General features: G+C 42.4%; 1 protein-coding gene across 1 annotated transcript in view; it reads left to right on the top strand.

Annotated features, from left to right (window-relative positions):
- Positions 1–26,279, top strand: part of SUPT6H (SPT6 homolog, histone chaperone and transcription elongation factor) — a 68,120-nt gene that overhangs the window by 31,056 nt on the left and 10,785 nt on the right. The window contains exons 11-31 of the mRNA XM_040338516.1: positions 312–454; positions 2,472–2,620; positions 3,139–3,240; positions 5,607–5,736; positions 6,008–6,158; positions 6,282–6,436; positions 7,412–7,607; positions 8,795–8,934; positions 9,050–9,167; positions 9,254–9,330; positions 10,706–10,841; positions 11,321–11,458; positions 11,547–11,714; positions 16,707–16,834; positions 20,682–20,889; positions 20,972–21,119; positions 21,274–21,416; positions 22,355–22,495; positions 22,587–22,782; positions 25,072–25,310; positions 25,655–25,762. Of these exons, the coding sequence (XP_040194450.1) occupies positions 312–454; positions 2,472–2,620; positions 3,139–3,240; positions 5,607–5,736; positions 6,008–6,158; positions 6,282–6,436; positions 7,412–7,607; positions 8,795–8,934; positions 9,050–9,167; positions 9,254–9,330; positions 10,706–10,841; positions 11,321–11,458; positions 11,547–11,714; positions 16,707–16,834; positions 20,682–20,889; positions 20,972–21,119; positions 21,274–21,416; positions 22,355–22,495; positions 22,587–22,782; positions 25,072–25,310; positions 25,655–25,762 (3,114 nt within the window). The remainder of the gene's footprint in view (positions 1–311; positions 455–2,471; positions 2,621–3,138; positions 3,241–5,606; positions 5,737–6,007; positions 6,159–6,281; positions 6,437–7,411; positions 7,608–8,794; positions 8,935–9,049; positions 9,168–9,253; positions 9,331–10,705; positions 10,842–11,320; positions 11,459–11,546; positions 11,715–16,706; positions 16,835–20,681; positions 20,890–20,971; positions 21,120–21,273; positions 21,417–22,354; positions 22,496–22,586; positions 22,783–25,071; positions 25,311–25,654; positions 25,763–26,279) is intronic.

The following is a 26,279-nucleotide window of genomic DNA, read 5'->3' on the forward strand; positions in this document are numbered from 1 at the left end:
ATGCCATTTGCATGTTGGCCATTCCTATTTAATTGGTGCAGGAGGATGTAGTGCACAGTTCAGTTAATTAGAGAAACCTACGTCAGTGTGAATAAGGTCTCCCCTTTGTGGCTTAATATAATTAGTTTTTTTGGTTTTCTATTTAAGGATAACCTGTGTAATTAAACATACAGTAGTGACATATGTTACTGAAACAATACTTTGTCTGCTGTAAGCGTTGGGAGCCCTGTAAATCTTTTAAATTGTCAACACAGTGACATTGACACGTTTTTAGGTATGTTCGCTTATGCAATTTTTTGTTTTTGTTTTAGTGGACCCAACTTAAATTGAGAAAGCAGAATCTGATGCGTCTGTTCCAGAAAATGCAGGCTTATCAGTATGAGCAGATCTCTGCGGATCCAGATAAGCCACTCGCTGATGAGATAAGACCTCTGGATATTGCAGACATGGATAGGTAACTGGTAGAGGCTTACTGTGATTGATGAATGAAAAAAAAAACTATCATTGACTGTTATTAAAAAATGATGGAGCATATAACATTTAGAAACTTACCTGCTTGAAAAAAGTAATATTTAACATGGTACATAATCGGCAGTTTTAGGCAGCAGGTTTTATCTGTATGAACAGCTTGGGGGCCCATCGTTAAATTATTTACTTTTTGATTTCAGTTTCTGAGCTGCCCAGAAATTTGTCATGTGAATCAGTTTTTTAATCTGTCATCCTATCCTATCCTATCCTATGCAAGGTAGTCTTGATGAACAAATGTGAACTTCTGCTGTTTCCTCGTAACACAAAAGCAGACGTCCAGAGAATTGTCTGTAGTGTCTTTAGTATGGAACCACTGTATTCAGTTACTATTTAAAATATCCTAATTGTGCCATGGGTTAAAGCTGTGGACACTGGCAAAGCTTTAGAGGACAACCTTCTGGGCACCTCCCCTATAACCCTAATACACTCCATGTGTTCTAAGTTTTGTGATCGCATTAAAGTGCAATGTGCTTGTGAATAAACATATATACAATAAAGAAAAAATGTCAACAATAAAGTCCTTAAATAAGTGACAACATTTTTTGTATATAAAGTGCGTGACCAAAATAGAATAAATTTTTTCATTAAATTAAAAAAATAGTGAAAAAATATAAAGATGATGAATAAAACAATCCAAACTCTGGCAATAGCACCCAAAGGTGAACCTCCACCCGCTGCACCAAACTGACTCGCCAGATCCAATAGTTGGTCAGATTATAAACCAGCAGCTGCGCCTTTTTTGCAATAAATGCTTGAGTCAGAGGTATTCGTTGGCAATTGCACCAGGTCCTCTCCAGGGAATCATACCATGCTATCCATATATGTAAGGGAAGGAAGCTCCAATAGTGTGATACCATTTATAAAAGTATTTATTTAAAAGTCACTCACACTTTTCAAGTGTCCAGACCAGACACTAGGGATTTTTGGCATAGATAGCATGGACAGCATTTTTTCTTTAGTGTATTGTTATATATACCGGTGTGTATATATAATTTTTTTTTAATTTTTTTTTTTGGTCCTGCCATTAATTAGAGCAGCTGCGATCCACAGGTCGTCGATCACTACAAATTTCGAACTTTAGAGTCTCTGGCGCTATTTCGCATTTCCTTTTGCTCACTCTCAAAGCTTTTGGCTTCACTTTTTTCTTTTCTCAAGGCGTATCTTGTATTAAGCCCCTTTCAGCACCCTGTGCTCCTTGGATCTCAACATGATTCTGCCCTGCAGAAACCACCCTTTGAACCTATGTAGCCTTTTTGGTCGCCATCATGTCTGTCAGAACTGGTGGCCCTTTCCTGTAAACGGCCTTACCTCGTACTTCACAAAGAGAAGGTTGTCTTTCACAGCCAGCCATGAAGGTGGTTTCAGTAATGCACCGCTATTAAGCCTCCAAAGGAAATCTCTCTACATTGCCCAGTCAGAGTTGGAGCCATTAGAACGTACCTTGAGGCTACTGCTCCTATCGGATGTTCAGGTTCTTTGTTTGTCCTATCCTTGGGACCTGGCAAGGGACATTCTGCTTCAGTGTTGGCATAGTTCTGTTTGCCTCATTATGCCCCCTTCTTCATTGCCTTGAGTCATCCCATCATGAATGAATACTCTGCCTTTGTACTGTACGATAAAGAGAAGAGGAATTTTGACTTGACCTGTAAATTCTATAACTATAACTTAGAGTACAGTACAGGTTGCAGGCCACCCTCCCTTTCATTCCTGGTTTACTTTCCCACGTTTGCTACAAAACTGAGGACTCATGGAGTGGGTAAGGTTTAGGGGGAGGGCGTGCCCAGGAGGGGGTGTGTCCTCTAAAGCTTTGCCAGTGCCCAACCACCATAAGGTACACACCTATAACTCATGGGATTTACAGATGAGTAAAAATTCCTTTTTCACATTCACTTTTTTCAAAGATGTTTTGCTCAAGTATAGCTGTAATTTTAACTTTTATGCAGGCTGAAAGATGTCCGATCAATGGATGAATTGAAAGACGTGTATAACCACTTCCTACTGTACTATGGGAGAGACATTCCAAAGATGCAAAATGCAGCCAAGGCCACACAGAAAAAGATGAAACGCATCCCTGAAGAAGGAGAGGAGGAAGGTTTGTATATGATGGGGGCCACTGTACTTAAAAGCATTAAGAACTGATTTCTAAATGGCCAGTCTTGACCTCACTACCACAACCTTAAAAAATTCAGGCTCCATTCACACCCTAAGCGTATCGATTTTACTGGAGTTTCTAAGCTTTTTACAAGCTTTTTAAATAGTTTTTAGAAATGTATTGCAAGCAAATTAATACAAACTTATGGTGCAAAAAAGTGGTTTAATAGTCTTTTTTAATCTCTGACATACTAGTTTCAAATATAGAATCAGTATGTTGAAAATATAATTATTGAATTATTGTTGAAACCAACAATTGTTTTTATATATTGATAGTTTATGGTGTATTCTCAGTATTTGCACTTTTAGTAACTTTAGTTATTTGTTACTGTTTGTGCTGTGGTTTGTGGAATAATAATGTTGAAACTAGACTTCCTGACTTTTTTTTATGGTCAATGTCCTTGTGTCTGCATTGTTACAATTACACATATTTATAATTTGCTTTTGATGAATTTCCAGGGGCTGAGCCTGTAGAACAAGAAGAGGAGGAGCAGAAGGGACCAGAGTTGAAGCAGGCTTCCCGTAGAGATATGTATTCTATCTGCCAAGGAGCTGGTCTTGGTAAGTGTCCTCTCTTTGATCTGCAAGCATATCTTGGCACTTAAAGCCTAAAGCAGTACATAGATGAGTTTTTTTTTTTCTGCTCAAAAATGGGGGGAGGATTATTCAGTTTCCCCGTCCATACACTCAAAGTGGAATCCTCCCCACTAAGCTATTGCATTCTGACAGCAGGTAGACTTCCCCCCCAATGTCAGAACATAATGAGCACTGCTGGCTATAGCCAGTGTTGCTGATCAAGTGGAGAAAATCCAACAGGGTGGTGGTGCAGAAGTCAGTCTGTACAACTAGCCTGGCCCATACACGAATTCAAATTTTGGCTGGTCTCCTGCTGAACCGGCCGAATTTTGATCCGTGTATTGTCAGATTAAGTTTAGTTACGTACCTCTTGCCCTGACTTCTCTTCAAGAGCAATGGCACAACCGTCCACCCATCCCTGCATGCCAGGGTGCTAGGTGTGCTCCTGGACTCCGGAACTCTCCTTTTAGCCCCACATCCAATCACTTTCCAAAGCTTTTCAGCCTCAATCTTCGAAACATCTCCAAAATCAGTCCCTTCCTAACCTATTTTTAAATAGGTTATCTCCCCTTCAGTCCTTAATGAATGTTGCTGGCAGACTAATCTACCTTGCAAACCGCTCAGCGTCTGCTACCCCTCTCTGCCAATCCCTCCACTGGCTGCCATTCACTCTCCCAACAACTAATAATAATTTACAAAGCCATCCACAACTCTGCCCCCAGCTATATCACTAACCTAGTCTCTGAAAAACCAACCAAATTGTACTCTACGTTCCTCTGAAGACCTCCTGCTTTCCGTCTCTCTAGTCACCACCTCTTATACTCTCCCCTAGGACTTCTCCTGAGCCTCTCCCATCCTTTGGAATTCCCTACCCCAATCTATCCTATCTCCAACTCTATCCAGTTTTAGGCAATCCCTGAAAACGTATTTTTAGAGAAGCCTTTCCTGCCTCCACCTAACTGTACTTACATTTTCTTCATCAGCTCATCCCTCACAGCCATTACCTTTTTTGTATCACTTGACCCTCCCTCTTAGATTGTAAGCTCTAATGAGCAGGGCTGATTTCTCCTGTATTGTATTGTATTGTATTGTATTGTAACTGTACTATCTGTCCTAATGTTGTAAAGCGCTGCACAAGATGTTGGCGCTATATAAATCCTGTGTTTTTTTTTTTTGTATATTTAGATGGATCTATCTATCTAATCAGTATTTCTAAGGATAAGTTCACCTTTCAGGGGCTTGCCCACACAGCTGCATCATTAATTTACAGCAATCTGTGAATCAATGAACTACAAGAGTCGTTTGCCACTGTGGCAGATGGCTTGTGGTTCTCCATTTACACACGTCGGCTTTCGAACTGACTTTTACCTGCAAAAATATGTGCATTATTTTTTCCTTAGCCTTTAAAGCAGGGGTGCCCAACATTTTGAAGAGCGAGGGCCACTTAAGCGACTTGGTAACTGGGCCACAATGAGCGGAGCGGGTGGATGGCATATCCGTGTCTGCTCTGCATACAGCCCACTTTACTCTATAGAGCTCACTCTATTCCTTTTTTTTTTTTTTTGAGTAAAGTGGGCTGTATGCAGAGCAAACACGGATATGCCATCCACGCGCTCCGCTCATTGTGGCCCCGGTTACCAAGTCGCTTAAGTGGCCCTCGCTCTTCAAAATGTTGGGCACCCCTGCTTTAAAGGTTAAGGAAAAAAATAATGCACATATTTTTGCAGGTAAATGTCAGTTCGACAGCTTGCGTGTGTAAATTGAGAACCACAAGCCATCTGCCGCAGTGGCAAACGACTCTTGTAGTTCATTGATTCACAGATTGCTGTAAATTAATGATGTAGCTGTGTGGGCGAGCCCCTGAAAGGTGAACTTATAAATACTGTATTAATGCACTAAACTTGATGGCGCTTGTAGTCCATCTAATCATTAGAAAAGCTCATTTCTGTTTGTTTTACTTTCGAATATAACTCGCACTATATATTTTGTAATGATTGTCAAAGCCTTTAGTAAGTCAAGCCCATAGGTATTACCCATTTTAAAGTGCCAATGTATTTTTAAGTTGTGGGAGAAACCCTCTACACCCAGGCAAAATCGTTCCCGTCACAGTTAACATACAGACCTCACACACACTTCTTGGTGAGAATTTAACCCAAGACTAATAGTTTACCATGCTGCCAGGTATTTACCTAGAAATCCTCTTGGTATAAATGCTACTGTGGTTTTTAAGTTTTGCTTTTTGATATATTTGTATATCACTTGCAAGTATTCCTGGCTTTAGGATGCCATTCACTACACGTCCATATTCCTGATCATTTACTGAGTCCATCATATCTTATGAAATCTCACAGATGGCTTGGCAAAGAAGTTTGGTCTTACACCAGAACAGTTTGGAGAAAACCTGCGAGACAGTTACCAGAGGCACGAGACTGAGCAGTTTCCAGCTGAGCCTCTAGAGCTTGCCAAAGATTATGTGTGCAGGTTAGTCTAAGCTTTTTGTTTTACACGCAAATAAACATCTGTTAATGGAGTGCATATCATGGACATCAGATCATAACTCCACAGTTGCTAATTTTTTTTTTTTTTCCTGCTGTCGTCGCTGTACTAATGCCATGCATAAAACCGATATTTAGAAGTGAAGTCATAGTTAAAACCATTTAAGCATAGGCAGTTGACAAGACTATGTTAATAAAGTGTGCCTATATAAGGCTTAGTCTTATAATTTCATAATTTTTCATTTTTTTTTTTACAGTCAGTTCACAACGCCTGAGGCAGTGCTGGAGGGGGCCCGTTATATGGTTGCACTGCAGATTGCCAGAGAACCTTTAGTTAGACAAGTCCTGAGGCAGACCTTCCAGGAAAGGGGAAAAATCAATGTTGTGCCATCCAAGAAAGGCAGAAAGGCAAGTGGTGTACTTTTTGATTGCATTTCATTCAAAGAATATTTTGGCTTTCTTAATGTTCACTAGGGATACACAAAACTAACTTTTGTTACTTGGTATTCATTCTGTTTTTCCCATGTGCAGGAAGTGGATGAAGCCCATTATGCATATGCTTTTAAGTATCTGAAAAATAAACTTGTGAAGGAGCTTCGGGATGATCAGTTTCTAAAGATGTGCATTGCAGAAGAAGAGGGTTTAATTTCCATTGAGATCAACATAGATATGAAGGATGTTGAGGGGTAAGTGTAGAATATCTGTTGCCATAGTGGTCAAATTGTGTTGCTTTATTAGCTGCTTCCCGCCTGCCTTCAGTAATTGCATGGATTTTATCAGCTGGTTCCAGCCAATGATTCATGGCTGAAATCGGCTTGACTGTACACACACAAGGCTCTGCACACTTATCAGCGATCAGTAAAAAAAAGTAAAAGCGGCACACATTGTTGGGCATGTTATACATTTAACATCTTGTTTGCATTTAGATGTTACCACCTTCCCAGCCAGTGTCCGTGTACAGCATGACGACGGTATTAATGTCACTGGCAGTTAGTAACACTCCCAGCCAGTTCTTCCTTTTTTTTTTTATTCCGACTCGGTTTGCGAGTGACTCGCAACACAAGCAAAATGCAAGCTAAATAGGCCTGCAGTACCTCATTTGGCCTGAGGTACGGGGGTGCAGGAGCAGAGAAAATCCAGACATTGGCCTGCTGGACCTCATTTGGCCTTAGGTCCGGGGCGCAGGAAACAAGCCGAAGTGTCCTCAGGCATTTTCGGCCCTCTCTGGCACCCCCCGCATTCGGTATTTGCATCCCATTGAACTTAACATGGAACAAATTATTTTTGTTTCCGTTGACTTCAGTGGGAAAACTCACTTTGATATGAGAGTACTTTGGATTACGAGCGTACTCCTGGAACAGATTATGCTCGTAATCCAAGGTTCAACTGTAGTACATAGTTGACCTAATATTCCCTGAGTTGATGTAGCATATGAAGATTTTAGGACCGCTGTCATAAATACTGTAATGGAGGAACTTGCTTGAGAAGCTACAGCAACATTTTTTTTAATTATTTTTTTGGTTTGGCAGCTTTTATCAGTGTTTTATATAACAAGACAAATATAATCAAAGCCCGTGAATTGAACAAATTATCTGCAGAAAATATATCCTTCTTTAATTTGTTGCTTTAAAATAAATGTTTTTTTTTTTTTCATTCCACAGTTTTGGAAATGAGCAGACCTATTTTGAGGAGATCAAGCAATTCTATTACAGAGATGAGTTCAGTCACCAGGTTCAGGAGTGGAACAGACAGCGCACACTGGCCATTGAAAGGGGCCTAAAGCAGTTCATTTACCCTCAAATGGGTAAAGAGTTGAAAAGTAAACTTCTCCTGGAGGCCAAAGAATATGTTATTAAGGTGAGAGACCAATTATGGTACATTTCTAGCTTTAACGTCATGCTAGAAATAAGGCCTTTTCGTGTTAAAGGGGTGGTTCGGAAGACTGCTTACACTGCGGGTAGGCTGGCTTTTTTTTTTTTTTTCCCGTACATACCTCGATATCGCCGTTTCATCCCTCGGCTTCCGGGTATGAGTCTTGCTGGACCTAGTTGATTGACGTTCCTCCGACCGGCGCATACTGCGCGTCACGACTTTCCGACAGAAGCCGAACGACATTGCGCAGGCGCCGTATAGAGTCGGCTCTATACGGCGCCTGCGCAGCGACGTTCGGCTTCTTTCGGAAAGTCGTGACGTCAAGTATACGTCGGTCGGAGGAACGTCAATCAACTTGGAACTCTCACCGCCACAAGACTCATACCCGGAAGTCGAGGGATGAAACGGCGATATCGAGGTATGTACGAAAAAAAAATAAAAAAGCCAGCCTACCCGCAGTGTAAGCAGTCTTCCAAATGTATTGTTAGAAATGTGTTTTAAGGGGGAACCACCCCTTTAAGGAAATCGGGACATGCTGAAGTCCCATGGTTGTGGTGAGCCTCATACACAAAAATAACAAAATCTTACCGCCATGGTACTTGGCAACTTAATCAAGCCTAAGGGTTCAGTTAGCCACTTTATCTTGACAGTAAACCGCTGAGGCACAAGGTGACCTTCACAGCCAAGTCTCAACAGGAGACATCTATCCTATTAGCCAAATACACACTCCACAGTCTTGTGCACAGGCATAATACGTGGCTCCTGACCTCCAATTGGAAGTAATGACTTTGCAACACAAAAAAATGAGTTGACATCCCACACAATCGGTAAAAAAAAAAAAAGGGGGGTAGACAGGAAAGATCTAGAAAGAAGAGAAGGTAGAATGTGCCAACTCCTCCAGCCCAGACTGCTATTTAAACCAAGTGAGCCTGGGTGTCTCCCGATAAATATCAAATGCAGGGGCTCCAGGTTTTTGCCAACAGTTTAAGTTTGTCGTTAAGTATTACGGATAGCTGTTCATTAACCATAATCCAGGGCAGTTGATGCCAAATTAAATCTATAGGTATCACTGCTGACTTTTGTGACCTGGCTATGGCCATCTTTGCCGCCACAAAAATAAATGAGATCAACTCCTGCATGAATCTCAATATATTTTATATTTGTTTTGCTAGGCATGTAGCCGTAAAATGTACAACTGGTTGAAGGTAGCCGCATATCGGCCAGATCAACAAGTGGAGGAAGATGATGATTTCATGGAGGATAACCAAGGGAAAGGAATCCGTGTTTTGGGTGTAGCTTTTTCTTCAGCAAGGTACTGTATGTTTTTATAAATGGAACTGGTTTTTGTGCCCTTTTCCTTGTCCTGGATTTTCCTTTTTTTTTTCTCCATTACTTTACCCCTTTGTTTTTGTTTTTTTCCCCCTCAGGGACCACCCTGTTTTTTGCTCTCTAATTAATGGGGAAGGTGAGGTCACTGACTTCCTGCGCTTGCCGTACTTTACAAAGCGGAAGAATGCTTGGCGTGAGGAGGAGCGAGAGCGTAAGGTAGTGTTGACCTTTTTATTAAGAATTCTTTATTTAAAAACATGCAGAAAATGTGAGCTAATATTGTCATGTCTTACATTTGACAGGCTACGGACATGGAGAGTCTAAAAAAATTTTTGATTAGCAAGAAACCTCATGTTGTTGCCATTGCTAGTGAGAATCGGTAAGATTACCTCTTGTTTAAATTTACTGTTTGCCTATGTCTCTGAATATTTGTGAGGGGAGGGGGCAGCAAACCACTGAAGTATTAGCTGCAGTATGCCTCAGGACAGGGGTCTCCAAACTTTCTACACAAATTGTCCTGACATCACGGGAAGTCAACAGAGCAGCTTTAGTATTAAAGGGAGAAATAGTGCCACACCATTCGTGTCAGTGTGAGGAATCGTGCCACACCATTCGTGTCAGCGTGAGGAATCGTGCCACACCATTCGTGTCGGTATGAGGCATAGTGCCACACCATTCGTGTCGGTATGAGGCATAGTGCCACACCATTCGTGTCAGCGTGAGGAATAGTGCCACACCATTCGTGTCGGCGTGAGGAATAGTGCCACACCATTCGTGTCGGCGTGAGGCATAGTGCCACACCATTCGTGTCGGCGTGAGGCATAGTGCCACACCATTCGTGTCGGCGTGAGGCATAGTGCCACACCATTCGTGTCGGCGTGAGGCATAGTGCCACACCATTCGTGTCGGCGTGAGGCATAGTGCCACACCATTCGTGTCGGCGTGAGGCATAGTGCCACACCATTCGTGTCGGCGTGAGGCATAGTGCCACACCATTCGTGTCGGCGTGAGGCATAGTGCCACACCATTCGTGTCGGCGTGAGGCATAGTGCCACACCATTCGTGTCGGCATGAGGCATAGTGCCACACCATTCGTGTCGGCATGAGGCATAGTGCCACACCATTCGTGTCGGCATGAGGCATAGTGCCACACCATTCGTGTCGGCATGAGGCATAGTGCCACACCATTCGTGTCTGTATGAGGCATAGTGCCACACCATTCTTGTCGGTATGAGGAATAGTGCCCTGTTGTTAAGGTCAGTAATGGGATTTATGCCCCATTGTTGGTGTTAGTGGGAGGAATGTCTTCCATCAGTGGGAGGAAAAGTGCCCCAAGGGCCCGATAAAGGCAAGCAAAGGGCCGCTGTTTTGAGACCACTACCTTAGGAGATTGGATCCTAAGCAAAAAGCAGATGGAGGTATGCTTTCTACTGGACTATACCACACTGCATTGGAAGTGAATGCTCTGTTGTAGATTGGTGCCTTAGGAGGCAAGACATCTGAAAATGTTTTCTTAAGATTTATAAATTCCATAGTTCCACTTGGGAATTTTTCTTTTTGGACTGCAGTATTTTCTCTTGGGGCTATATCAAGGGTTTGCCAAGACCATATCTCTTCACATTGTTCTCTGCTCTGTCTGGGTGTGAAGCTGTTTTCTGATACACAAAGGCTTGACATCTTGATTCTGATATTGTTTGAACATTTATAGGTGTGATTTAAGACTTCTATTGTAACTGGAGTTAATCTTTCTGCAGAGATGCACAGATGATGATTGAAGATGTTAAACGAATTGTTCATGAGCTGGAGCAAGCACAGCAGATGTCTTCTATTGGGGTGGAGATGGTTGATAATGAGCTAGCTGTTTTATATATGAACAGTAAAAAATCAGAGGTAAGCGTGAAACCTGGGCCATCAGGAAAAAACATTTTGATTGCTTTTAGGTTTCTTAAAGGGAAACATTACTGCAAGTAAATCACATCATCTTTGCTTCTATCTGTTCTTTTGTTTTCTGTATATTCATTACAGAACATACCATTAGGTTTTTAACCCCTTCACACTGGCAGAATAGAGGAGGACTTTATTCTGTGCTGCTACATATATGCATATGACCAGTGTCCATGTTTTGTGCCAGGCGCTTTATCTGTCTTGCAGCCTTAGCGCTGTCACTGATGGTTACTGTTGAAAATCGGAAGCCAGTATGATGGGCTCCCAATCACATGAATTCAGTCACAGCCAATCACAGCAATATTATGTTCAGGAAGTCACAGGAATCACCTCTGGCATGGGGATACACTTGAAGGGGCGGCGGGAGCCAGTGGGAAGTGGTTAAGCTCAGCACTCGGGTTTGATTTTAGCACTTTATTCCACAGAGTGATTTCCGGGACTATCCCCCAATTTTACGCCAAGCGGTTTCTATTGCTCGCCGTGTCCAGGATCCTCTGATTGAATTTTCCCAAGTCTGCAGCACTGATGATGATATCCTTTGTCTGAAACTTCACCCATTGCAGGTAATTTCTACCTCTTCTTCCAGTCTAGCTGATCTTTAATATGAATGTCAAAGCTTGTTTTATACCTTTTATTTATTTTCCCTCTTAGGATCAAGTAGTGAAAGAGGATCTGCTGAACTCCCTTTATTGTGAATTCATCAACCGAGTCAATGAGGTTGGAGTGGATGTTAACAAAGCCATTTCTCACCCATACACACAGTCCCTGATCCAGTATGTGTGTGGCCTTGGACCACGTAAAGGCACTCATTTACTGAAGGCAAGTATAATTCTTGGCAGTTTAGAAAGAGGTGAATTAGTGCTTCCTATATGTTCACATGTGGAGACATCACATTCAATGTCAAACTCTCACTTCTGTGAAAAATTTTAATTCTTTCTCCTTCATTGAGTAACACTGAATTTAATGAATGAATGAATGAAAAATTTATATAGCGCGGCACATGCGAACTGAATCGCCTCTGGGCGCTGGTTGTTTGTGTCTCATGCCATCAGAAAAGCAGGGTCTTGATCTGCCTTCTGAACGACAGGTGGTTTTGCTCCAACCGAATGCTGGTTGGTAAAGCATTCCAAAGCCTGGGGCCCTGGAAAGCAAACCTTCTTTCTCCTTTAGCTTTGTATTTGGTTTTAGGAACCATGACCAATTTTTGGTCGGTGGAACGCAGAATGCGGTTGCAATTGTGCGGTTTGATCTTGTCGCATAGATATCTAGGAGCCTTCCCATAGATGCACTTATGTGTCAGGCAGAGTGCTTTGAATGCAATTCTGTCTTTCACTGGCAACCAGTGAAGGGATCTCAGTGAAGGTGAAATTGATTCCCAAGATTTTTTCCCAGTCACAAGTCTTGCGGCCGTATTCTGTACGACTTGAAGACGAGCGATTTGGTACTTGGGGAGCCCGAGGTAAAGGGCATTTGCATAGTCCAGTCTGGAATTCACGATTGTTCCCACCACGACTGCTACGTCTTCTTTGGGGATAAAAGGAATGAGTCTGCGTAGTAGGCGCATCAAATGGTGGGCCCCGCTGACTACTGACCCTATTTGTGCGTCCATAGTCATGAAGGTGTCAAACGTGACTCCTAGACTTTTGACTTTGGAGCTAGGGGCGATGATTTGTCCCAGAATGGGCGATGGTGTCCAGTTAGTTGCTGGTAGTCTCTTCCGACTGGCATCGAAGATGAACAGTTCTGTTTTAGCGCTATTGAGTTTGAGATAACTCTTAGTCATCCAGTTTTCTATTGAAGAGAGACATTTCTCTAATCTGAGATGATGATCCTTTTTGTGGCAGATGCGAAAATACAATTGCGTGTCGTCTGCATAAGAGTGATAAAGTAGTTCTTGGCTACTGATAATATCAAAGAGAGGACGAAGATAGATATTAAACAGCACCGGTGATAGGGGGGATCCTTGTGGGACCCCGCAAGGCACCGTGCGTTTTGCTGACGTGAAAGATCCCAGTTTCACTGTTTGTGATCGGTTTCCGAGAAAAGAGGAGAACCATGGTAAAACGTCTTCTGTGACTCCGGCGACTTCTGTGAGTCGTCTCAGTAGCAATTTATGGTCTACTGTGTCAAAGGCTGCGCTTAGGTCCAGCAGAACCAGGAGACATGACTCTCCTTCGTCTGCGGCCTCGAGCGCATCGTCCCATATTTTCAGTAAGGCCGTTTCTGTCCCGTGTCCGGGGCGGAACCCGGACTGAAATGGATCAAGTAGGTTGTGGGTATCCAGATGCTGTTGCAGCTGATTTACCACCACTTTCTCCATTATCTTTGACAGAGCATTTAGACCTGTGATGGGACGGCGGTGAGTTGGGTCCATAGGATCCAAATTAGTTTTTTTCAAGATCGGCAGGATTGTGCCCTCTTTCAGCAGGGAAGGCACTATGCCTTCCTTGAATGACTGATTTATAAGCTGAGTGATTGGAGGCGCCAGGATGTCGGCACATTCCTTCAGTAGCTTGGTGGGAATGATGTCGTTGGGTGCAGTGCTGTTCCGCAGCGCACCAATGAATTTTTTGGTGGTATCGATGGAGATGGGTTCCAAAGTGAACTTAATTGATTGTAGAGGCGTTCCTTCTGTGTTTTGATTGAAGAGGGGACTGAGTGGAGTATTGTTTTGCCGAATACTTACCCGAATTGTTTCAATTTTGTTGATGAAGAAATCCGATAGTTCATTGCAGAACTCTTGGGAGTCTGAAGTGGGGACTTCAAGACATCCCGGATTCATGGTCTGGGTGACCATCCTGAAGAGTTCGCGTGGGCGATTCATTGCGCTGTTAATCACCATGGAAAAGTAAAGTTTTTTGGCTTTAAAAATTTCCTTGTGATATCGTGTTGTTACTGCTTTGTAGAAGTTGAGGCGGTCATCTGAAGGACTTCTTTTCCAGGCGGCTTCCGCCCTTCTGCGCTCTTGCTTCAGTAGTGACAGCTGGTTATTGAACCAGCTGGACTTTTTTGCCCGGCCGCGGACTTTGCGCTTTGGTGCTGCTATGTCGGCTGACTGTAGCAGAGCTGTATTTATGGCATCCAGTGTATCTGAGGCTGCTAGCTGAGGCGGAATACCCTCAATTCGGTTTACCAGGGTGGATCTGAAAAGTTCCGAGTGGAGCCTTCTCTGAGATCTAGCCCAGTGTATTGTAACCGGCTTGGGAACCTTCATAGCTAGTGGAATTCTGGGAATTATGAAGCTTATTGCATGGTGGTCTGTCCATGGCAAAGGTTCATTGCCCACAATGTTTATTTTCAGATTTTGTCTGAAAATTAGGTCGAGTGTGTGACCTGAAACATGCGTGGGTCCGCATATGAGTTGCTGAAGTCCTATCCCTTCCAGGTGGTTGATGCAGGCCTCCGCGATGGGATCCTGTGAGGAGTTGGCCCACAGATTGAAATTTAGCGACATGAGTTATACTGTTGCCCGCAGGAGGAATTGGACGTTGACAAAAACAAGTGATCGTGCGATAAAACCCCTCCCCCTTGCTAGTGTCCTAGGAGAATGGATGTCTTTTTTTCTCTACCGCAGCTTTAAAAGTTGTAACTACTTTCAAATATTCTGCAGATACAAAGTTTAAGACTCTGCTAAAGGCTTGTATGTCATACTGCAGCCAACTGACTAGCGCAATGAACAACCCACATGACTCTGTTTTCAGGATCATGCTTTAGCAGAGCAGTTACCTTCTCTGCTTTTGTGTCCGGATGTCCTTGAATAAGTTATGACCTAGATTTCCAGAATGGCTTTAATCTCCATTCACATGCACAGAATCTTTTGGCTAAAAGCCTGAACAGCTGAAGCAGCCTGTAATGAACACCTCACACACATGCATTTTCAAGGAATATGTTTGAAGCAGCATTTGACCAATTCATGAAAGGTGTCAGAGAAGGGAAGAATTTACTTCCACAGCACAAGATCCCAAGCCCCCATCCTCAGGAGCCTCTACCTCTGCAAAACACAGAACAGCTAATTGCTCTAGCCAGTCTTCAGCCTCCAAACCTAAGTTCAACCCCTACTTTCAGCGCAAGACTTGAGCCACAAAGCCAAGCAATCCTTCCCCAAAGCTCTTTTCCCAGTGAAGGGGTGCTCTCACTCCTAAGAGTGAGGGATTACTGTTTTCCTTTCTCTGGGTCATAGATGTCTCAGACCTATATGTTTAGTCAGTGGTTTATAGGGGTACACCAAAGAGTTTAAAACTCACCCCCCCCTTACTGATTTCTTCTCTCAAATCATCCAAAGATTTTTCAAGTATAGTGAGATTTCCAATATTCCCTAAACCATCTGTTTCAGGGGGTAGTTGTGCCAGTACCCACACAAGATCAGTTTAGAGGATTTGATTCAACCCTGTTCAAGGTTCCAAAGCCCAGTGGGGATATTTGGTACTATTCTAGGCTTAAAATCTCTCAACAAATATTTTCACATTGCAAAATTTCACATTAAATCCGCTAAGTCTGCATTTGACTTTCTGGGACAAGGGGATTGCATGGCATCTGTATACATTTAAGGTGCTTATCTGCATGTTCCCGTTCAACCAGCGCTTTCTGCTCTTTGCAGTGGCAATCACTTTGTTGCACTGCCCTGTGGCCTATCCTCTGTTCCTAGAAAATGCACAAAGGTCAAAAGCATCTTTCCTTGCCCTTCCTAGAACTCAGGACATCCAGGTCACTTAGACAGCTGTCTGAAGGATTTGTCCCCCTTCCAGCTGTCAGCAAATGTCCACAGGACAACTTAGATGATCCAGGCTTTCAGCTGGATAATCAAAAAAAAAAAGTAAGTCTTCTCTCCACCCTTTTCTTTGTCTGGAATACGTGGGTCTGGTCTTGGAAGCATACCAAGCAAAGGATTTCCTTCTAGAAAATAAATTCTTTATCTCCGAACCCCAGCTTGAGATTTGAGACTTCTAGGTCTCATCGTAGCTTTCTTTGAGGAAATATCATTTGCCCAAATTTCATTCAGGATGTCTCTAATACAACATTTTAGAACCAGCATGCGCCTTGTCTCGATTTACCCATGATCTGCCAAAGAAGAAATTCCATATCTTGGTGGATTTTCATCCCAGCCCTAAAAATAGTCAACAGTCAAAGTCCCCTTTCCCTATCACTGTAAAGCCATACCAACAGATGCCAGGCTAGGAAGCAGTGTTCCAGTCCCTAGGGAAAAATATTAACCTGTAGAAGTTAAGATCCCCTTCAACATCCTGGAGCTCAGAGCTGCTTGGATGGCTTTGCAACACTGAAACCCCCTCTACTGCATTGACACCCAATCGGGGCACAGTTGGACAATGCCCAGGCTGTGACTTATATGAACCACCAAGGGGGCACTGGCACTCACTGGCCAGCGATCTCTGCGGTCCACATCCCAGGAGTGAAGAACTTGTAAATAAATCCCCTTCCAAAATAACAAATGGGACTTTCATGCTACCACTGCAGTCAGTTTAACTATAAAATGTAGCAAAAGTTTATTTTAGACTTAAGTTAAAATCAGCCCTTAGAACATTTTATGCACATTTGCTTGTCATCACAACATTTTGTACAAATATCCACACAAATAGTTCTAGGTATTAATTTACAGTCAAGTGTAATGGATGAAATTTCCACAATCAATACATGTTACAGGACAAAGCCCGCTTCTTCAGAAGCGATGGATCTTTTTAATTTATCTGTAAGCATAAATGCACATGATATAGCTTTCCATTTAATTTCCAGCAGGTAAGAGACATTGTTTACTATACTGTCTTTAGGTCTTTAAATTCGTTTTTCTTTTCTCAGATTCTCAAGCAAAACAATACACGTCTAGAAAATCGTACCCAGCTGGTAACAATGTGCCATATGGGTCCCAAAGTTTTCATCAACTGCGCTGGCTTCATCAAGATAGACACAAACTCTCTTGGTGATAGGTTTGTATTTTAGTTTTCTGACATTCAAGCTCTTTAAATTAGATATAAGCTGTAGCTGAATTACATTTTGTTCAAGTACAGTAAAACTATGCCAGAGGATTTGCCAGAATGGATATTACCTGCTACAGACAAGGCTACCTTCTAGTGCTGGGGGCCTGACAATCTTGATCAGTTTGTAAAAAGCTGCACAGATGATCCAAGTTTGAATTGGCACAGTCTTTGTTTGCCTGACTAGGAAAGCGTTGACTGTAGCAGGTTATTGTCATACTCACATGTCCAATTTCCTTTTACAGTGTAAATTGGGTTCACAGTTCTAAATGTGGAGTGTCTTGAATTCTCTTTCAGTAAAAAGCCAACATTTGCATGAAGAATACTGTTGCCAATATCAGCACTCAAGGAAAAAATGAAATATAATAATGACGACAATATAAGGAGAATCCATTCTTAAAATTAGATACTTAACCACTTGACAACCGGGCCTATTTTGGCACTTCTCTCCTTCATGTAAAAATCAAAATTTTTTGCTAGAAAATTAATCAGAACCCCCCAAACATATTATATATATATATATATATATATATATATATATATATATATATATATATATATATATATATATATATATATATACAGGGAGTGCAGAATTATTAGGCAAGTTGTATTTTTGAGGATTAATTTTATTATTGAACAACAACCATGTTCTCAATGAACCCAAAAAACTCATTAATATCAAAGCTGAATATTTTTGGAAGTAGTTTTTAGTTTGTTTTTAGTTTTAGCTATTTTAGGGGGATATCTGTGTGTGCAGGTGACTATTACTGTGCATAATTATTAGGCAACTTAACAAAAAACAAATATATACCCATTTCAATTATTTATTTTTACCAGTGAAACCAATATAACATCTCAACATTCACAAATATACATTTCTGACATTCAAAAACAACACAAAAACAAATCAGTGAGCAATATAGCCACCTTTCTTTGCAAGGACACTCAAAAGCCTGACATCCATGGATTCTGTCAGTGTTTTGATCTGTTCACCATCAACATTGCGTGCAGCAGCAACCACAGCCTCCCAGACACTGTTCAGAGAGGTGTACTGTTTTCCCTCCTTGTAAATCTCACATTTGATGATGGACCACAGGTTCTCAATGGGGTTCAGATCAGGTGAACAAGGAGGCCATGTCATTCGTTTTCCTTCTTTTATACCCTTTCCTGCCAGCCACGCTGTGGAGTACTTGGACGCGTGTGATGGAGCATTGTCCTGCATGAAAATCATGTTTTTCTTGAAGGATGCAGACTTCTTCCTGTACCACTGCTTGAAGAAGGTGTCTTCCAGAAACTGGCAGTAGGACTGGGAGTTGAGCTTGACTCCATCCTCAACCCGAAAAGGCCCCACAAGCTCATCTTTGATGATACCAGCCCAAACCAGTACTCCACCTCCACCTTGCTGGCGTCTGAGTCGGACTGGAGCTCTCTGCCCTTTACCAATCCAGCCACGGGCCCATCCATCTGGCCCATCAAGACTCACTCTCATTTCATCAGTCCATAAAACCTTAGAAAAATCAGTCTTGAGATATTTCTTGGCCCAGTCTTGACTTTTCAGCTTGTGTGTCTTGTTCAGTGGTGGTCGTCTTTCAGCCTTTCTTACCTTGGCCATGTCTCTGAGTATTGCACACCTTGTGCTTTTGGGCACTCCAGTGATGTTGCAGCTCTGAAATATGGCCAATCTGGTGGCAAGTGGCATCTTGGCAGCTGCACGCTTGACTTTTCTCAGTTCATGGGCAGTTATTTTGCGCCTTGGTTTTTCCACACGCTTCTTGCGTCCCTGTTGACTATTTTGAATGAAACGCTTGATTGTTCGATGATCACGCTTCAGAAGCTTTGCAATTTTAAGAGTGCTGCATCCCTCTGCAAGATATCTCACTATTTTTGACTTTTCTGAGCCTGTCAAGTCCTTCTTTTGACCCATTTTGCCAAAGGAAAGGAAGTTGACTAATAATTCTGCACACCTGATATAGGGTGTTGATGTCATTAGACCACACACCTTCTCATTACAGAGATGCACATCACCTATTATGCTTAATTGGTAGTAGGCTTTTGAGCCTATACAGCTTGGAGTAAGACAACATGCATAAAGAGGATGATGTGGTCAAAATACTCATTTGCCTAATAATTCTGCACTCCCTGTGTGTGTGTATATATATATATATATATATATATATATATATATATATATATATATATATATATATATATATATATATATATATATATATATATATATATATATATATATATATATATATATATATATATATATATATATATATATATATATATAATTTTTAGCAGACACCCTAGGGAATAAAATGGCGGTCATTGCAACTTTTTTTCCTCGCACAGTATTTGCGCAATCGTTTTTCAAACGCCTTTTTTTTAGGAAAAGAAAACGGTTTCATGAATAAAAAAAATAACAAAACAGTAAAGTTAGCCCAATTTTTTTGTATAATGTGAAAGATGATGTTATGTCGAGTAAATAGATACCTAACATGTCACGCTTTAAAATTGCGCACCCTCATGGAATGGCGCCAAACTTCGGTACTTAAAAATCTCCATAGGCGACGCTTTAAAAAAAATTCAGGCTACTATTTTTGAGTTAGAGGAGGTCTAGTGCTAGAATTGTTGCACACGCTCTAACGCACGCGACGATACCTCACATGTGGGGTTTGAACGGTGTTTACATATGTGGGCGGGACTTGCATGCGTGTTCGCTTCTAAGCGTGAGCTACCGGGGACAGGGGCGTTTTTTTTTTTTTTTTTTTTACTTTTATTCCTATTACAAGGAATGTAAACATCCCTTGTAATATGAATCACTGTGACCTGTCCTCTTTATGGAGAGATGTGGGGGTCAATAAGACCCCAAATCTCTCCTCCAGGCTTACAAGCATTAGACCGTGAAAAAAATTCACAGATCTAATGCCGACAGCCACGATTGCGGCTTTGTTTACTTACGGGTACCGGGCGTGACGTCATAACGTCGTGCCCCGACCTTCGACGGTCATAGAGATGACCGGTGACCATCTGGTCACCGGTCATCTCTATGCTTTCCCAGCTAGCGCCGGCCGATTCACTCTCCGTGCCCCCGATTGGCACGGGAGAGCCCGGAGAAGCAACGGATGGCGGCGGGAGGGACGTCGCCTCCCGCTGCCTATAAGAAAGATCAAGTTGCGGAACTGACGCTTTTATCGTTCTTATCGTGCACAGAATCGGCGGCTGAAGACGGTAATATTTGAATGATGCCTGTAGCTGCAGGCATCATTCAGATATCACCGCACAAAGCCGAGGAAGTCCATAGACGTCCTCGACCGTCAAGTGGCTAATGGGTAAGGACTAAATCTTGTATTTTACTGGTCCATTTATTGTAACTCTGCAACCTGTCCTTTGGACAAAGCCACAATTTTTTCATATGTTGTATATTTGCTTAGAGTTAATAGGAAAAAAAACTCATTGGTGTCAAGGTTAACACACCTACAGCATCTGTCTTTAGGAAGTCAAGTGTTTTCCAACTTATTCTAAGCTTTGAGCCATCAGTCTCTTCATTTCTGTTGAACCAGTGATGGTTTTGCAATTCAGGCTGTCTTGGAAGCCCTCCTATGTATTCAGACAACTTGATCCAGAGTAGTAATCTGATTGCCTTTCCACCAAATGTGAATGTTTTCTTTTGCAGACACCATTGCTTATGTGAAAATCTATGGGTTCTTTGACTTAGGACCAAGATAATATAGTAAAGATTAGTACTTTTCCTCCAGCATCCTAACATTGTAGCATTTTCTCAACCTAGTACGGATTCCTATATTGAAGTATTGGATGGCTCGCGAGTGCACCCTGAAACCTATGAATGGGCACGCAAAATGGCAGTTGATGCTTTAGAGTATGACGAGTCTGCTGAAGATGCCAACCCTGCTGGAGCTCTAGAAGAGATTCTAGAAAATCCCGAGAGGCTGAAGGATCTGGACTTGGATGCATTTGCTGAAGAACTTGAGAGACAGGTACTTTATTTTATTTTTTTACTTTTTTCCATCCATTTTAAGTGCATTTAAACCCGAACAATAAACTTCCTATCCTTTGCAGGGTTATGGCGATAAACATATCACATTGTATGATATTCGAGCTGAGCTTAGCTGCAGGTACAAAGACCTTCGAACGCCTTACAGGTCAGCTAACCCAGAGGAGGTCTTTAACATGCTGACCAAAGAAACACCAGAGACGTTCTACATAGGTGATTTGCTTTTTTCCTGCTAAATTTCATCTTTCATGGCATATTTGGAAAGATTTCATTCAGTAAATGTATTTTCTTGTGTTTTAAAATCCCTGGCCAGCTGACATGCTACAGAGCTGTATTGATTGATTTTTTTATTTTATTTTTTTTCCAGGTAAATTGATCACCTGTAATGTTATTGGTATTGCACATAGACGACCTCAAGGAGAAAGTTACGACCAAGCTATCAGGAATGATGAGACAGGACTTTGGCAGTGTCCATTTTGCCAACAAGATAATTTCCCAGAGCTTAGTGAGGTATGTCGTCTTTAAAAAAAAATAAAGGTAATGTGTGCAGGTATTGGTCTTAAAGTTTTTTTTTGGGACTTTGAGTGAGGCACAAGACACGTGGTAGGAGAAATTATAAAACAGTTTAATAGACATATGAACAAAGTATACCTCCATAAACGTATGATACATGGTTGAACATGAGTATTTTTATCTATATACAAGTCAATGGCATACAGAAAAGGAGGATTCATATACATGTATATACACATGCACACATCTGAAATCGCATAGTATCCCTCGCAGATCCTGACTTGCAACACTGCTTATTTGGAACAATTTATACACAAGTATTCCAGGGAGATATATATCTTGTTTCCCCTTGCCCCTACCTTTTTTTACTATTCGGGCAAAATATTAAATCCTATTTGGTACATTTTTTCAGACATGCCATAGGTTTTCTCCTAATGAGTGGCACCTGGCCACAAAACGCGTCGAGCCTATCAATGTCATGTTTCCAACACATAGCTTGACCTCAACTGATTTATTTGCATCCTATAACCCATTTGTTTCCACTACTCCTTAAGCAGTTGGCTTCTTACATTAATTCCATTGGATACTCTACGATTATAAGTGTGTGTGTGTGTGTGTATATATATATATATATGTGTGTGTGTGTGTGTGTGTGTGTGTGTGTGTGTGTATGTGTATATATATATATTATATATTTTTATAATATAACCTCTCTATCTCCTTTTCTGTATGCCATTGCCTTGTAAAATACTCCATGTTCAACCATGTATCATAAGTTTGAGGTATACTTTGTTCATATGTCAATTAAACAATTTTCTAGTTTCTCCTAATGTGTCTTGTGCCTCATGCACCTCATTTAAAATCCCCAAACCCCCTTTTTCTTTAGATGTTAATCTTGTTTTGTGTGATAATTGGGTTATTTATCTTTATTGTAGGTATGGAATCATTTTGACAGCGGCTCTTGCCCTGGTCAGGCTGTTGGTGTTAAAGCCCGTCTAGACAATGGTGTGACTGGCTTCATTCCAACAAAATTTATTAGTGATAAAGTAGTTAAACGACCCGAAGAAAGAGTAAAGGTATGTGACAGTATTATATGGAGACTTGTTTTGTGGTGGCTATGATAGCTTGAGAATGTAAGCCTAATATGGCTGTTTCTTTCCAATGTAGGTAGGCATGACTGTCCATTGTCGGATAATGAAAATCAACATTGAGAAATTTAGTGTGGACATGACATGCCGAACCTCAGATCTGTCGGACAAAAACAATGAGTGGAAGTTACCCAAGGACACTTACTATGACTTTGACACAGAGGCTACACATCTCAAACAAGATGAAGAGCTGAGAAAGAAACAGCAGCGTACAAGTGAGTAAGCTCCTGGCTGCTAGCACACAGAGTTGGTGGATGTGAAAGCCATAGTTTGAGCTTGTGGTTGTGGTTTATTACAAGTTTTTCCATATGTGCTTATGTCTTATTGTTCTGGAATACAGCAAAACTATAGTTTATAACAGTATACATTGCATGTTGGAAGTTGAACACTAAAGCCTCGTACACACGATAGGTTAACCAGAGGACAACGGTCTGAAGGACCGTTTTTCATCGGTCAAAACCGATCGTGTGTGGGCCCCATAGGTTATTTAACCATAGGTTCAAAAAAAGACAACTTGCTTTAAAATTAACCTATAGATTGGTAACCGATAGGTCAAAACCGATCGTTAGTAGGCACGACCATCGGTTAAAAACCCATGCATGCTCAGAATCAAGTCGACGCATGCTTGGAAGCATTGAACTTCGTTTTTTTCAGCACGTCGTTGTGTTTTACGTCGCCGCATTCTGACACGATCGATTATTTAACCTATGGTGTGTAGGCGTGACTGACCATCGGTCAGCTTCATCGGTTAACCTATGACAACGGTCCTTCAGACTGTTGTCCTCTGGTTAACCTATCGTGTGTACGAGGCTTAAGAAAGCGGTACTGCATTTCAGTTCCATTGGAACTGTTTTGGCTCCTGAGTTTTCCTTTTGGCTGTATAGCTTCTTGGACAGGGCTAGCTGGTGGGTCCTATGGTCCCAGGCGGCACTTTAAGGGGGGTGGCAAATTGACAGGCAATTTTTTTTTCAGCAGTTCTGTGCATGGGTGCCGCTACAGCACACATCAGGCAGGGGTTTCGGAGGTCCCCCTCCTCATTGGCTGTGACTGCAGGTTAGGGGCAGCCTGAGAATGAAAAGGGGATTTCCGGACGCGAGAAGCTCCGCATCTCCCGCATCCAGGCATATGCAGATGGTGCATCCCAACAGTGAGCTGGGCTGCATGTGGGACAGGAAGCTGGGCTGTCCCTAGGGCCCACGGCCACCCACTCGGCCTCTTCGCAGCCACCCATTCAGATCACATTGGCATCACGCAATCGGTCTATTCTCCGGGCACCTGCTGGTCCGGGGCCTGTGGGTAGCCTCCTTTGAGGCGATACTGTATGCCCAGTTCCACACTCGGGTTTTCCAGGGGAAATACTGTCCAGGTGGTAAACATCTCCTGTCTCTAAAATCATCAGATTCCGGTGCGCCACCTAGTCGGTCTCTGCGTTGATGACTGAGATCCCAGACTCTTCGGTCCGGGAAGTTGTTTCTTCCTTCCAGTGGTCAGTGTTTACAATGGGTTGTGGGGACACCTGGGGGGGTCCAGTCGGCCCTGAGTCGCTGGACTTGCGTGGACCTACGGCCACACCGCCCTGAATGTGCCCGCTCTCGTCTGGTCTCGGTAGCTAGTGCCTGGGCGGAGGAGACCGCCTTGGAATACCAGGTGCTTTCAACCGTTCATTGTCCTACTATTTTAGGCGATCAGGCTATGCTTCTCCTCGTGGTCGAAGTTGCAAGGTCGTCCGATCTGGTTTCAGCCGGACTACGCCACGGCCGTGGCTTCGGTCTACCATCACGTACACCGGCAGGTGGACTACTGGAGTCGCCAGATGCTGGACCAGGGCGACTGGTCTTTGTGCTTGGGGTGTTTCGGCTCCCTTGCAGGAGGTGAGCCTCACAGGGCATGGATCTCCTGGCCGCTCGTCTCCACCGCAAGGGTGTCGAAGTTAGTGGCCAGGTCTAGTGATCTGGTACAGACGCGTCGGTCGCGCTGGTGGCCCTGTGGGGGGGTCTGTATCGGCGAACAGATATTCCCATTTATACACTGTGATTTTAGTAATAAACTTGCCTTTTAATACCAGTATTCCATTTTATTCCATCCCAGAGCAGGAAGTCGCGGGCCACTGGTTGGGCACCCCTGTCCTAGAGCTTGCTGTCTGCACAATTTGTATGCACGAAATATCCAATCCAGTCATCATTTTCGAACAGACCATAGTAATGTTTTGTTATGGGTATATGCATATACAGCAGTCCTATGCAGAAAGGTATTAAACCTTTAAAAAATGAAAATGGCGACCAAATGGTTCCTTTCATCATGGTAATCTCTAGACATCTTCATATGAAGTCAGAAACTTGCCGCAATATTTGGTGACTTCATCTCTGGTAGTGTTTGGCTTAATTGTCTGCAAGCATCATTTTTGGGTCCACATAACTGCTTTTTTTTTTTTAAGGGGGGGGAGTTCTTGTGTAATCTGCCAACCCCTAGGCCCTTAACTAATCAGTGCATGTGTCCATTTTCAGCTTACATAAAGCGTGTCATCGCACATCCCTCTTTCCACAATATTAACTTCAAGCAAGCTGAAAAGATGATGGAGACAATGGACCAGGGTGATGTCATTATTCGACCAAGCAGTAAGGGGGAGAATCATCTAACAGTCACATGGAAGGTTAGCGAAGGTATTTACCAACATGTGGATGTACGAGAGGAAGGGAAGGAGAATGCATTCAGTCTGGGATCAACGCTGTGGATTAACACTGAGGTAGGTAGAAATGAGCAGTGTGCACCCTGTAAAGGTACAATTAAAATGGCTTTCATTTATTTAGGCTTATACAGTATATACTGTTGCAAACACATGTGCGCACATGTTTTTTGTTCCGTTTTTATAGTGGCGTGTGCCATTCTAGTTGGCACAGCTGTTCAAAGCTTGCTGAAACATATTTACTAGAACAGTGAATGTTAAATCTACTGCTGTCAGAGTTGTTTCTTTGTGCTTTTGAATGAAGCCCTGTGGCAAAGCGTATGTGGTTTAAAATTCCACTATTTAGGATTTTCTCCCTCTCTCTCCCTCCCCTTGCTGAATATTTTGTGTTTTTCTGTCTTTAGGAGTTTGAAGACTTGGACGAAATTATTGCTCGATTTGTGCAGCCCATGGCATCTTTTGCAAGAGATCTTATAAACCATAAATATTATCAGGATTGTGAAGATAAAAAGGTTAGTGTGGTTGTGCATTTTAATTTGGATCTTTGGTTTTCTGACTCCGTATTGTAAGGGTAATTGTATAGCAGGCACAAATGATTTTTTTTTAATGATACTAGGTCTTACAAATTAATAGAAACGTAATGATCTCATTTCATACAAATAGGATCTCAGTTTTTTTGGGTGTTCTCTTGAATGAGAGATCCATTCAGCCTGTGCCGGCTTACACATGCTGTTTTGCCTCTGATTGGGGCTATAGATCTTGGTAAGCGCAAGAGTTACCTCCGGGTGGTGGGTGTTGTATTCCTTCCTCCTCCGTATTTGGGATATAGAAGTTACAGTGCATCTGCCACTTAAAGCGGAGCTCCACCCTAAGGTGGAACTCCCGCTGATCGGAACCCTCCCCCCTCCGGTGTCGCATTTGACACCTTTCAGGGGGAAGGGGGGTGCAGATTCCTGTCTAAAGACAGGTATTTGCACCCACTTCTGGCCACACAGTCTCGGGCAGACTGCGGGCATGACGTCACCTCTC

The sequence above is a fragment of the Rana temporaria genome, chromosome 2, assembly GCF_905171775.1.
Source record: "Rana temporaria chromosome 2, aRanTem1.1, whole genome shotgun sequence".
Lineage (NCBI taxonomy): Eukaryota > Metazoa > Chordata > Amphibia > Anura > Ranidae > Rana > Rana temporaria.